The 14,405-nt window shown below is 39.3% G+C and overlaps 2 protein-coding genes across 5 annotated transcripts in view; one reads left to right on the forward strand and one right to left on the reverse strand.

Annotated features, from left to right (window-relative positions):
• cenpp (centromere protein P) overlaps positions 1-14,405 on the reverse strand; it is a 72,869-nt gene that overhangs the window by 28,744 nt on the left and 29,720 nt on the right. The window lies entirely within an intron of this gene.
• On the forward strand, positions 1,456-9,994 carry aspn (asporin (LRR class 1)). The gene is made up of 8 exons (XM_020096644.2): positions 1,456-1,689; positions 4,022-4,304; positions 5,262-5,374; positions 6,412-6,625; positions 6,984-7,094; positions 7,318-7,411; positions 7,598-7,736; positions 8,568-9,994. Exons 2-8 carry the CDS (start codon positions 4,055-4,057, stop codon positions 8,766-8,768), a joined length of 1,122 nt encoding a protein of 373 aa, XP_019952203.1. The 5' UTR covers positions 1,456-1,689; positions 4,022-4,054; the 3' UTR covers positions 8,769-9,994.

The following is a 14,405-nucleotide window of genomic DNA, read 5'->3' on the forward strand; positions in this document are numbered from 1 at the left end:
AGACCCGCTACGATTTCAGTTGACCTGACTTGCCAAACCAGGGCATAGTTGGCTGGTCTGGCTTCACCATAAGTTGCCTCACTCTGCCTTTCCAGCTCAGCTCAGCAGAAAACACCAGCAGCGAATGGAAAAAATAATCATTTAACACATGAACCCCTGAGGGAGCAGACTCCTGTTAGCTTTTCCATTCTTGGGAGGTATTTCTCATCTGTGCATTTAAAGTAAAGCTTCGGGTTTCCCTGTTGCCTTGTTAAGACTCATCAACACAAAGTAAATAACATTGATTTGACATTGCAAAACGTCTCCTCCGCTTATTGTCCGTCTGTGCTTTGGTGTTAAGGAGGAAATCTATAGTAACGCAGAGAAAGCTGGCAGTTCTCACTGACTGTACTGGCATCTTTGTACCACCTTAAGTCAGTATGACTTAACCTCTAAAGAATCATCTGTCTTAACAAATCATTCATCACATTTTCCTGTGGCGTGAGACTATGCCAGTTGTTTCCAGTTCAGCTTTATTTTATTGTCTACAAATTCATCTTGTAAAGTGATGTGTCTTTTAGTCATTCCATCATAGGGTCAGTTTTCTTTATGGGTGATTTAGTCATTACAAGAGATCCTCAGTGCTGTGTGATACTGTGTTCAGCATCTGGTCTAGAAAGACAGAGCTGTTGCTGTTAAAGAACAGAGGAAAAGTGATCAACTAGGAATAAGAGTAAGAAAGATTTTCGGAATATTTCTACTTTCTTCCATAAAGTTGGCACGAATCCATCCATAAATAATCTCTTTTATCCAGCGAGTTTGAGAGGGAGGTGTTGATTTTGGTTGGTCAATAGTTAAAATGAAGGATGAACTTGTAACGTTGTGGAGGGACAGTTTACAGGGTCTTTTCATCCTCTCATTTCAACTCAAGGTATATTTTTGAATAATAATTTAAGGAAGACTCTGATCTTTTATTACTTGATGACAAGCATCCCTACATCTCAAGCATCCTCCTCTTTTACAGATGTATATCTATTACGTATGTCAATATGGCAGCCTCAGCTCTTTGTACAGGGATGTCAGTTTCTATAATGCAGCCACATTAAAGACTCCCTCGAAGAAAAATATGACATTTTGCACCACCTGGCCGTGCCAGCCCACCTCCACCTTCTGACTGGTTTCACTGAGAAAATCCCAACGTTTACAGCAGCTGTGCAGTCCCACTTGTCTTGTTTAACCCAGTGCCATCAGGCCTCACTGTACGAACCATTCATGCTGATGTAAAATATTTAATTTGGCAACAGGTCAAGAAAGCAATGGAGGTGACAGACCTACCAGCATGTTCTATATAAAAACTTAGGAGTCTGAAGTTAACTATCCTGGCATCACTTCAAAGCTCCTGATGAAAAGCACATGAGTTAAGTCCCAACAATGCCTTTTCAAATTGAGTCCCTACAGAGACGTACAGATGGTTTGATCTCACAGAGTCAAGAGCTCTTTGCTGAAACTGAACCTCTCACCCCCACAGCAGAGGTTTTCCGTCGGTGGGGGTGTTTGGGGGCTGTTTCTGGAGAGAGAGTGATGCTGTTCTCTGTTCACTGGAAATGTATTGACTGAGGATCCAACTCTCAGCCTTCCAGCTGGAGCCTGCCGCTGCTCTGCTCACTGCGCGGGGTTTAAACCAGGACACAAACACACCTGACGGCTGAGGTAGGACACACCCTGGATTTATTACCAAAACAACTAACGCTGCTCTACACATTATTATCTGGTCGGTCTGGCTTGTTTAATTTTCTAAGAATGCAGCATATTTGAGGTGTAAAGGTAAGTTTCTGCTGGTACCTTAAAGGTTGTGCAGAAGTTAGATTGTAATTTTAAAATCTTATATTGGAGGAAAAAGTTGGGTTTATGTGAGTTTGATTTGCATGTAAATCTCTTATTTTAATAAGATCAATACAAGAATGATCACCAGTGTATGGATCATGTTTTAATGTCAACATAAAGGACAAAATCTGACTTTGATGATGACTGGTGATGGATCTTATATTGAATTGTGCAGTCAATGGTGCATTATTTTCTTGGAGTCTTGATAAAAGGTGTTGTCATTACAGAAAAATGCAAAGTAATTTTCCATGGAGTACAGGCATAGTCATTATGTCTTAAGTACAAACACATGAGGGAAACTATCTGAATCACCTGAATCATTTCAAGTACAAAGCAGACACATCTGCTATGAGTACTGAAACTATTCACTGATATCAAGATAAGTGGAGAAAGATCTACAGCTTAATTGTTCTCAAATGAATTGTCTATTGTCATTTAATGACATGAATACACCAAAGCAAAAGTTATCAAAATGTAATAAATAATAAATATTTTCTGGTTCCTGCTCCTCCACATGTTTTTCTTTACTTTATATTATAGACTGAAGATATTTAGGTTTTGGAGTTGTGGTCAGAAACAATGAGACATCTGAAGATGGAACTGTATGGAAGTCCTAGTGGAGGCAGGAGGCATCCCAGAGGGAAATCTTCCCCTTATGACTACTTCTGAAGCAACAATTATCGACATGTGAAATATATCATCGAGTTCCAGCTCCTCTGATGAGAGGATTTTCTGTTTTGCTTTTTGTAAACAGAAGATATTTAGGTTTTGGACATTTAGTCAAGACATCTGAAGATGTCATCTTTGATCAATTTGAAACCAGATTTTTCACTATCAAAGACTAGACATATAGATGATATTGAGATTGATATTGAAAATAATCATTGCATTCATAAGTGGACCTGTATGTGAATCCTGATGGATCAGATAGAAATCACTTTCTCTGATTTTGATGTTTTATGGAATGCAGACCTCTGAAGAAATACAATTTACCTGCACTAATGTAACTGGAGTGAGATTTACGTCTTACTCCATATTATTTCGCCTATTTTGTGCTAAATATGCACATGTGGAGTTAAAGACAGAGGGTTCAGAGGAAGGGTCTGTGCTGAGCAGTATTTGCTGTCGCAGCAGGATCCTCAACCACCACCACCACATACTTGTGGGTGCAGCGAACGCTTAACTTAAGGGCTCAGACTACATCAAGATTACCAGAGTCAAGCAAACCAGACGACGTCAGCCTCGCTCGGAAAGCTGCATGAATGTGTAATACAGGAAGATATGTATCATTTTCTGAATCAGTGCAGATGGTGAATAGGTGAGAGCTGGCAAAACATTTTTGTTGGCTGCAAGAACTCATTTCCAATAGATGTTTATAGAGCTTCATGGAAACACCGATAGAAAAAAAAAAGAGCAGCACTTACTGAAACTTTAGCTCCAACTACTTAGCATGCCCCATCAACATGTACTGTTTTATCTATACACTTCTAAAACAGGCTGCAAAATTTTAAACTGAACTCAACAGGGCACAATGACTAGATCATGTGATAATCACTGTCAGGAGATAAATCGATCCCTTTTTGTGTTGCAGATCTATCTGTTTTTATTCTTTCCAGTCTGGATCTCTTTTGATTAGAGGATTTTCTTGTGACCCCATCAAGGGGTCCCTGTAACAAACAGTAGCAGATGTTAGCTGCATTCACTGTGAGATTTTGTTTTGGACATGGAAAAATGAGGACACAATAAATCGGGCCTCATGGGTCCACTTGGCTCCTAAGAACAGGTCTGGAGTTTGGATGGGTACTAGTTCTTGTCACTTTACCGCAAATTGAGAACCTATCAAGACCATGTGCTCAACACTGAAGAAGCTAAAACTGAAAAACAGATACTGTTATTTCCTTGTTCTCTTTTGAAACATTGTGTGGGAGTAGCTGATGTATTTCAAAACCATGTGGAGAAAAACAGAGTACTTATCAAAGGTGGTCAACCTGCACAGGCTTCATCATTTTCTTATGTAAACTAGAGGGCTCTGTCTTTCTGTTTTGTTGATGTTGGAATAAAACAGAGAGAAAAACAAGATTCCACTGCTTCTCAATGTCATGACATCTAATTCTGTCAGTTAATTTAAGGCTCACCTGACTTCTGTCTTCTCTTACAGCTCCCTCTGGTCCTGTTTCACTGACCACTAACCATGAGGGTCTTCCTCCTGCTGTGCCTGCTGGTGTTAGGCAATGCCAAACCCTACCAACCAATCAACATCATGGATTTCATGAAAAACTATGACATCATGATGGCTGATTCAGATGGCGGCGACGACGATGATGATGATGATGATGATGGCCATAGTGACGAAGAGGATAAAGACGATTTAGATGATGAAGATGAGAACTGTCCTGCAAGTTGCCATTGTTCACCCAGAGTGATGCAGTGCTCTGACCAGGGTGAGAACACACTCACTCTGGATCTTTAACACAGAGAAACTAGAGAAAAATGCATCCTGAGTATTCACAGATAGTGATAGATGAGTACAGATAGATGGATGAGGGTCGTGGGGGGAGCTGGAGCCAACATTGGGCAAGAGGAACTTTACACAGGACTGACATACAGAGACCACCAGCTATTCACATTCCATCCTATAGTCAATTGAGTACCTGAAGAGAACACGCTAACTCCACATAGCTGTGTGCTAACCACAACACCACGGTGCTACACACAGATATAAAAAAAACTTTGGACACCTAGACAATACTTGTGGGTTGATCGAGTCATTGTTGGTTTGGGTCTGCACATGGTATTTCTTTATTAGTAGAACAATCAAACAATTAATTGTCTTCTATTTATGCGGCCTGGAGTCCAGGAAGTATAGTTGGCCAGGTAGGAATCCCTCTCTTCAGCTCTTCCTGGGGTATCCTGAAGTTTTCCCAGGCCAAATGGGAAATGTAATCCCTTCAGTGAGTACTTGGTCTTGTGTCTGCCCAGTTGGGCTTGCCTGGTAAACCTTAAACGGAAGGTGCCCTGGAGGTATCCTGACTAGATGCACAAACCACTCAATTATCACCTTTCGACATGAAAGAACAGCGGTACTACTCCGAGCTCCCTCCGGATATCTGAACTCCTCATTGCATAGCCACCGACGTAATGAAAAAAAGCCTGGGGTCTTTTTTATTCAATGAATATTTCAGTTGAAACCCCACCAATCTTTTTAATCAGACTTTCTTAAACTACAGTATGGTGCAGAGACAACAGAGATCCATGGCCTTGATACTGACTAATCATGTTCGATCATGTTCCATGAATTAGAAAACCACAGATACATCATTATTCCAGACCAAACCACAAATATTTATTCACCTGTATATATCCGGTCTCTAATCAGACATTTGTATTTCTGCCAACAGGTCTGATCTCCATTCCTGAGAAGATCCCTGAAGACACTGTGATGATCGACCTTCAGAACAATGATATTACTGAGATCAAGGAGAATGATTTTAAGGGCCTCCACAAACTCTATGTAAGAAACCCTCCATAGACCTTTGGAACTGGTTTACATTGCACATAGTAACAAACACCACAACCCCTTCATGTTAACAATAAACAGACACATGGCTGAAATCAGGGAAGTAAAGAATGACATCAATGCATCTGATTAAAACATGAGCAAACAAGTTCCAGTAACATTCCCAGCATGCACCCACCATGTGCTTTCTCTTTGTCAACCTACTGATGAACTGGTCATTTAACCATGAATGTCTGATGAAGGAGTTAATCTTTCATGTTATCATCCCAAGACTGTGGTTACTGAATTCCAGCATCTGCACTATTTTGCTAAACACAACACTTTTGTTCGCCTGCATTCATTCATTGAAGACGTCTGATCCTGTGTTCGCCAATGACTTCCTACAACAACAACAATAAAGGTTTATTCAGGCTCAAAAATACCAGAGAAAAGAGAATGTTGATGCCCATAAAGGTCTTTGAGGTACCAGACAAGAGGAAACAGGTCCATCAGCCTTTTGAGACAGTTCCTTTGTATGAAGCTTCCAGCTGAAGAGTGGAGGAGGGTTTGTCTTTCAACCAGCTGCTGTTTATCCAGCTGGGAAGAAACCACATCAAGACCTAAAACTCATAACTGTAACACAACAAACTGTGAGAATCTGCAGACAGTTTTTTTACTAATAAAACCAATGAGCATGAGAGTGAGTTACATAAAAAGGAATTCATTCTCACCCCAGAAACACAAAATATGTTTGAAAGAAAAACCTGCTTGACATTACGCAGATTTCAGCTGCTATAAACAACACAATCATTAATGACAAGGTATTTTCTTGTTGCCAAATTATTTTTCCTCTCTATGTTGCCATGCACAGGTTGGATATCAAGCATGAAATTTTATTATTCACCTTGAAAGCAGTTGTTTAAATAACTGAACCTTTAACTGTGCCGTTCAATTTAACTGATAACATCAGCAGCATCTGCTGCAGGTGATGCAGTAAAATTCTGCTTTAATCATTTTTTCTGTTTTACTTTGATTCCTTTCTCTCACAACAGGGCCTGTTCCTCATCAACAATAAGATCTCCAAGATTCACCCCAAAGCATTCAGAAACATGGACCATCTCAGACTGCTGTATCTCTCCTACAACATGCTGACTGAGATCCCTGCGAACCTGCCTCCTAATGTCATCGAGCTGCGCTTTCACGAAAACAAGATCAGCAGAATCCAGAAGGATGCATTTAAAGGCCTGAGGAAACTCCATGTGCTGGGTGAGACCTGGTTTCAGAACCGTGTTTCTGATTAGAAGTAATCAGTGTTGTCGAAGGACAGATGTTTTCTAGTTCCTCGCCAACAAAACATCTGCAGCAACGAATTTGACTGATTATTGACCTTATTCTTAAATCACTATTCTGATTATGATATTTACACGAGTCACTAACAGAATATTCCATTCCTGTTTAAATATTTCAGGGCATAGTTTGATTTTTACTCATGTCGATATTATGTCCTACTTGTTTACACTCAAACCCAGGACATGCATCATCAAGCAGTTGCTCACCGTCGTATGTGGATGAAGAAAAGATAATGTCAAATAATCAAACCAAATATGTTGTGCCTGTCCAACAGAGCTGGGTGCCAACCCGCTGGCCAACAGTGGGATGGAGCTTGGCGCTTTTAATGGCTTATCAACTCTGTATATCGGAGTTGCAGAGGCCAAACTAACTGCTGTACCAAAAGGTAAATAAGATACACTTCCTCCTGATTTTAACATGTGTTATTAACTTGATTTTCTCCTGGAGTCACCCAGTTACTACTCTTACCACACTAGACCTCACCTGTACAACTAAAATGAGGCATAAGCACTGTTAATATGTATTAAAATGATGCTTTGATTTCTTCTCAAACTAAAGTATGCATAAATGACACGTTACACTGGTTGTGTTTGTTTTGTTTGTTCCAGACTTCCCGTTGTCTATCACAGAGATGAGCCTGGACTACAACAAGATCGCCAAGGTGGAGGTAGAAGACTTCATCAGATATAAAAACCTGCAGAGGTGAACAACTTATGACAACTGAGGGCTACCACAGGTTCTCTTTCAGCTGCAACATGCAACTTCACCACCAGATGTCACTAAATTCTTCACACTGAACCTTTATTTATTAATTTTTTTTAATCTGTTGTGCGTCTTTAATTTCTTTCTTATTTATCAGTAATGACACCTGTTAACTATCTTTTGCAGGCTAGGACTTGGTTTTAACCAGATTAAGTTTGTAGAGAATGGCAGCTTTGTCAGCATCCCAAACATCCGTGAGATCCACCTAGACAACAACCGTCTGAAGAAGGTGCCCCCAGGCCTCAGCTCCCTGCGCTACCTCCAGGTACATGACACAGACGCTGTAAAAATTCCTGGTGCTAAGCTATGTCAGTAAGTCACAAAACAGATAGAGCCGTTTACAAAGTCAGCTGGGTCTCACAATGTTAAACATCATATGAGGACATGGCTTCTCATATCCACCAAGTCACTGTCACCAGTGGTTGTGGGTTGATGAGTAGCTCTGAACCAAAGTATGCAAAAACAATGTCTTCTTTTCATATTTATATTTCAACAAATCAAAAAGAAGTAGATGGGGGTTTTTTTTTGGACTAAACACATCTATACTTGAGTCACAGATATTCATTTTTCAGTGGCAGCAGGTTAAGTAAGACAAGTAGCCCAGACGTCCTCTCCTTCCTCCTGACCGTGTCCTGCAGCTCCTCCTAATGGATCCTGTGGAATTATCATGCCAGACTGAATATGTTATTCTTCAAGTGTGTCCTGCATTTGCCTGCAGTCTCTTCACAGCTGTAAACTAGGTACCCAAGAAAACCTCCAAAAGATACCATGAAAGAACTAACTCAAGTGCAATCAATGTTCCTATCACGGTGAAGACGCACATGTTCTCCTTTCAATGTTTCTCAAACTGAGCCCAGACAGCTCCTTTTATCCATTATCCTATCATGACCCAGAGTGTATCATCATAGACGAGTGGTGGAATATCAACTTCTAAATCTTATATGTAGACGTTGAAGACAGAGAACCAAATGTTACGTTTTCTTGCCGTTCTTGATGCACATTAAGGCAGCATCAATACAAAACTCTCAGTCATGGTGTGTGCACTAAAAAAGCTGAAAAATATCTGATTAAAAACAATTCCTTTCTGTCTGTTCAGGTGATTTTCCTCCATGGCAACAAAATCAACAGTGTGGGAGTCAACGACTTCTGTCCCATCATGTCCAGTGTGAAGAAGAACCTGTACACAGGCATCAGTCTGTTTGCTAACCCTGTTAAGTACTGGGACATCCAGCCGGCTACCTTCCGCTGTGTGACCGGACGGAGGGGCGTTCAGCTCGGAAACTTCAGAAAGAAGTAGAGAGTGAAAATGTGGAGTTACGGAAAATAGAAAATTGAGAACTGCCAATATCCTTGTTACAGTATAAGGAAGAAACTGGAAATAATTTTGATAGATCAAAAAAAAAAAAAAAAAGGATAAAACTGTACATTTAGGTGTTTACGTCCATGATGACAGCTGGCTGAAGTTTTCAGCCAGTGGGAGAAAAATAAAAACAAAACTCTAGTCCGCTCTTGGTGCTGATAATGGATATAATAACAAATACTAGACTGGCACTCGATAGAGTGCATGTCTCCACCAAGACCAAACGGTCCCCTTTAATTCAATGAAACTGCATCAAATTGCACAAACTCATATCAGTTCTCCAAATATATAATTAAGATTTAAAATCTATATGTGCTGATTTGTTCAGATTCATGAAAAAGTTTCATGAATCCTTCCACCAAGATTTGTGGAAATCTGTTCAGTAGTTGTGCATAATCCTGTAGACAAACAAACAATGGACAGGGGTGAAATCACAACGTCCTTGGTGGAGGTGATTAATCAGCTTCTTTTTCTCCCTCAACTTTTGCTGTCTAAACATTACTTGGGGTTGAGCGCCTCCCCTTGGTCCTTTTGAGTAACACCACCCAATAGCTTGAGTAGTGCCTTTTTCAATGAAAGAGAAAAGAAAAGAAAACTAGGTATACAGAATTAAGTTTTTTTCATACCAACAAACTAAATATATCTTTTCTCTCTTTTGTCAATTCTTTACATAGAGTATTATATTGTCACCATCTTTTAAAGTTGAGACAATGAAATTAGCGAACAATTCACCTCTTGACCTAAACTAAAATATATTTTCCTTTTGGCAGATGCCTGTACAGTCAGTGAATGATTCTGGTGTTATTTAGTGTGACAAGTCACTTTAAAGCCCTGTGTCTTTCTCCATGTTTTTCATTATCTCATTGCATGTCTGTATTGTCTTTATTTAGAAACTGAAATTATGCATTGTCCTTGATGTAAACGTTTCCTCTGCAGGGCTGGGGATAATCTGTAATCTAAAGTTTGCCCTTGAATTCAGTTTGTTGTAATAACCTATAGCAACCAAATTACTACCACAGTTGATGTTGAAATTATAAGCAGGTAATGATCGTCTGAGAGCGTCTTCCTCATAAACTTGTTCCTGTTTATTCCAATGTGCTGCCCTCCAAAATGGTGCTATATTTATTTAGTCTGTCTTTAAATAAACCTGGAACACCTCCCAACTTAAGTCTCAACTTATTGTCAAAATATCCTCTTGTCCTCTAGGAGGGACTCAATAATCAATTTGATTTGATTTAACATACAGAGTACTCACCTTAATGGTTGAATACCAAGGATTAAAAATTCCTTTTCCGAAATGTTTAAAATGTCAGAATTGTACAAATAGATTCGCAGACTCCTGCTCAAAATCAGAGAAAGCGTGGACTGTATTCATAAACTGTTTTACAACAAAAAACAAAACTAATACTCAAGTTGGTAAGTGAAGCTATTCCCTTATCAACCAGCAGATGTCCCTATACACTAAAGAGTTAAAGACCATCATCTTGGTAGACGCTTTAACTTGGGAGCAACCAAAAAGTAGCTGTCTTAGATTCTACCTATATATTGTTGAGGAGACTTGATCAGTATTTGTACACTACAGAAGTTTTCACTGATTTATTAATTGGTTTGTAAATTAAATGTCCAATTTAGACTAATAAATTAAGTGATGTATATAGGTTTAGAAGCTTATTTTATTTGTTTGCTTATTTGCCATTTGTGGAGGAAAGGGCAACAAACAAAGTAGGTTATTAGAGTGGGGATAATTCTCTGTGCGTTCATCACTACGAGCTACACAAGGTACCTCTGCTTCCTTAATGTGATTTCCTGTTGTTGCTTGGCGTGAATTGGTGTCAGATAAATCAATGGGCTGAGAGAAACATATTTGAATTAAAACATTATCCAGAAATAATGCCAAATTCAACGGCCATTATCTTGGGACATTTGGCAGTTGCTTCAAAATATGCTGATCAAAGACTCTCTGATTTTGCTGATCAAAGACTCTCGACACCAGAAGTTACTCATTCCGGCCTCGCTGACAGCAACAATTCAAACACACTCACGGTGAGTGTGATGGAGCCAATGTGAAAATGTGACAAACTGTGTGTTTTCTTTGCTCTCTGTCTCTGTGGGAGGCCCCTGTTGAACAGCAGCCAGCTCTCCGCACACTTTTAGAAACTCTACACCTGCCAGCTGCCTTCATCATTTCTACCTCCACCTGGAACTGATACCTACAGTCCACAGAAAATAGGACCAAGCTGGAGTACAGTACCCTGAGTTAGTTTGACTGGTTTGTCTTTTTAAATGAAGACTTGTTGTGCTGTGGGTGGGGTGGAGGGGAGCAGCCCCTCTCTCTCCCTCTCTCTCTCTCTCTCTCTCCAGGAAACATATGGAACAGATCTGCTGGTTGGCCAGGCCTCATTCTGCCACGTCTCACAGCCACACGCACGGACAGAAAATCATCCTAGCTTCAGGATTTTTACCTCTTCACCCTTTTCTTTTACTCTTCTTGTTCTTCTGCTTCACTCTAGTAATCACCACCAGCTTCCACTTAATCTTCCATCCAAGACCTCTCTCTACCTGCCTCCCGTGCTGCACACACAAATCTTTCAGCTGGTTAAGTTACTCAGAAAGATAAGCTCATAAATGATATGAGGATGATTTGAATGTTAAATCAGAGCACATCTCCTTTAAAATATGAACCTAAGCGCTCTGGGACTGTCCGGTTCCAAACACTTGCAGAAAAATGCAGCTACAAAAATGCAGCTTCCCAGAATTTTCATGACACAGTTTGTCTCATAAGTAATAAAATAAAGTATCAGTGTCCAACAACCCACTGAAATCTGAATCACTATTTATTCAGTCCTTCTGAATCTCTGAATAACTTGTCACTTGACACATGAGTTAATCAGGAATTTACAGGAGTCTCACCTGAAATAAAAAGCTCTTTCACTATTCCCAGAATCAATTATACATTTTTAAATTATATTACAGGCTGATCAAGTTTTTTAGTGTTATCTAAAGTGTCTTTGCTTAAAGAGTTTAATAAAATGCATTATTATTATTATTATTATGTTATCTGCAGTAACTACTCGGAGCCGCACTTCAAATTGTCAGTTTTGACTTATCACAGTGGAGAGGCTCAGGTGCAGGATCTGTTTTATTCAATAGTGAGTGCAATTATTTTCATACAGTGATATGTCAAAATGTCTTCTGTGAAAAAGGTCTTTTAATTTACTGTGAATCCACTGATTCAAAAATAATTTCAGCTTTAAACCATCATGGCTCATTTACTTAGAATAAAAGGATATTATTATCCCATATCTGGGATACGTCATCTCCATCCTTCATTCTTTAGTCACTTTATTATTATTATGACCTACTCTTCATCAGATTCTGCTTTATTTCTTCATGTAATCATGTGTAGCTGTAATGATGCAATATTCCTACATGTCGACTTTAAAGGCCAGAGGAGATAAATCACCTCCCTCTCTGCACTTAGAATACTTCAAATCCAACAACAACAAATTCAGAACAAGTTTCCAAGCTTCTCTCCTCTCCTCCTTTTTCCTCCTCTTCAACCTCCTTTTCCCAAGAAAAGGATTTCTTCTTCTATGAGACATAAAGGAGGACATGTCAAATTAGACAATCATTATGTAACATCCTCAATTGATAAACTGTAGTTGGAGTGAAAAACTTCGTCAGCTCCAAAGGTGGACTACACCGCAGAAGACCACCTCTTCATTCTGTAGCTTCCATGTTTCCACTGTAGTGTTGCTACATATATTGTTCTGTCATTGTGATATCAGCATGTGCAATCATCACACTGCAGCGTCCGCAATGTCAATTGAGGAAAATCAACTAAAACGTTGTGCTAAGAATTTTTCTCTGCTTGACACAAAAGTAAAACAATTACTTCATGCTTTTCTAGTAATTATTGCTGACTCAAATTCACACACATTCATATAGCGCTACCATAAGCAGCGCTTTTTCTGTCACACAACACACACCGCCATAAGAGGCGGTTTAGAGTCATTGTCTTGCCCAAGGACACTTTGGAAGGAGAGCCAGGGATCAAACCACCGACCTTGTGGTTTGTGGAAAAACTGGTTTGTTGGTTGCTGGTTCTCATCTCAATCATATGGCTTTAGAAAGAATGATGTTGACCATGGACTGTACATAAAGATGGATGACAAGACAGCTCTCCAAAAATGAAGCTAAATCTACTTGATCGCCCCCTGGTGGCTGGATTTAGTAGTTCCCCACCCCACCTCCAGCCTTTTAGCAGAAGTGGAGACACATCATCCATCTTTATTTACAGTCTATTTGTGGATTAGAGTAGGTATTCAAGTCATGTGGTGTTTTTTTTTTATATTGTAATACATATTCAAAGAAAGAAAGAAATGTAATGTCAGATTTGTTTTCACAATATATATTTTTATCGGCTCTAAATCTGATTATTTAAAACTAGATTAGTGTCATACTTGATGTTCACAAAGTTCAAAATCCTATCTGCCTTGTCAAAACAAATTGTCTTCAAACTGACAGTCAAGGTTTAATTTTAAGACTTGGCTGCATTTTTGAGGTGGTTGAAAAACGAGACTCAATCCTGCTGAACTCCTGTTTGATGGTAATTAGGTATTTAAGTGTATGAAATATTTTCCATTAAGGAAATGTTGGGAGAAACATTAAGATTTCATGGTTTGCCTTTTTTTTTGACATGTTTGTCTTCAGAGTAAATGACCTTGATTATACTGTGATCCTGGAAGGAGCTGGTTAGAAGCCAACAGAAGAGGCAGAGGAGGCAGAGGGAGGGACGGAGTTCAGGTTTCAACAGTATAAACTAAGGAATAAGTGGGCACTGGTAGAGTCATTAGGCAGGAGAGGACCACTGCTCTTAGCCACACCTCTGATTAAGGATCCTGAAACCTCATCAATCACTTCACAACTTCACGGATGAATTCAAGCCCACTGAAATATCACACTGCTTTCTAATTCTCATTAACTTTTCAATAAGAACAATGTCAGCATCTCCTTCTTTAAAATGATGTTACACTGGTCAAATAGTTCCAAGTGGGAGTGTAACGATCGTGAAACAGGACTGAAACTGTAATACAAATGTCCACAGGCAAAAGTTATGGAACCATGATACTGCAACCCTCTAATTTTTCATTTCAGAAGACAGCAGTACATCTGAAATGATAACTTTATTTAAAGTTTTTTTCTGTCATCTAAAGCTAAACCCCCAAGAAGCTACAGGTGATTCCTTTCCCTTCAGAGGAAAAATAAATAGAGCTTATACAAAAGCATTGTTTAAAGAAACTCAAGGAGTGGCTGCAATGTACATAGTAAGGGTCATGTGACACCAATATTTATGTAAATATCCCAATAGTTGTGTGAGTACATGCTGAAAACGTTAAATTTGTTATGTCAAAGTTGAACTAGGTATTAGGTCTGTCAACTGCAATGAATTTCTACAACTGACAGTTTGTGTAAAAAAATGTCAAACCTCAAACTTTGTTACAAACTCTGATCATCAGACATCTTCCGTTTAATGACCATGATCCCTAAACATCATCAGTAAATAAGACAATG

This window comes from Paralichthys olivaceus, chromosome 2 (genome assembly GCF_024713975.1).
Source record: "Paralichthys olivaceus isolate ysfri-2021 chromosome 2, ASM2471397v2, whole genome shotgun sequence".
Taxonomy (NCBI): Eukaryota; Metazoa; Chordata; class Actinopteri; order Pleuronectiformes; family Paralichthyidae; genus Paralichthys; species Paralichthys olivaceus.

Coding starts and splice junctions, on each gene's coding strand:
- aspn (XM_020096644.2), top strand. CDS start 4,055: ATGAGGGTCTTCCTCCTGCTGTGCCTGCTGGTGTTAGGCAATGCCAAA. Junction 5,375..6,411: donor AGGGCCTCCACAAACTCTAT/GTAAGAAACCCT, acceptor CTCTCACAACAG/GGCCTGTTCCTCATCAACAA. Junction 6,626..6,983: donor GAGGAAACTCCATGTGCTGG/GTGAGACCTGGT, acceptor CCTGTCCAACAG/AGCTGGGTGCCAACCCGCTG.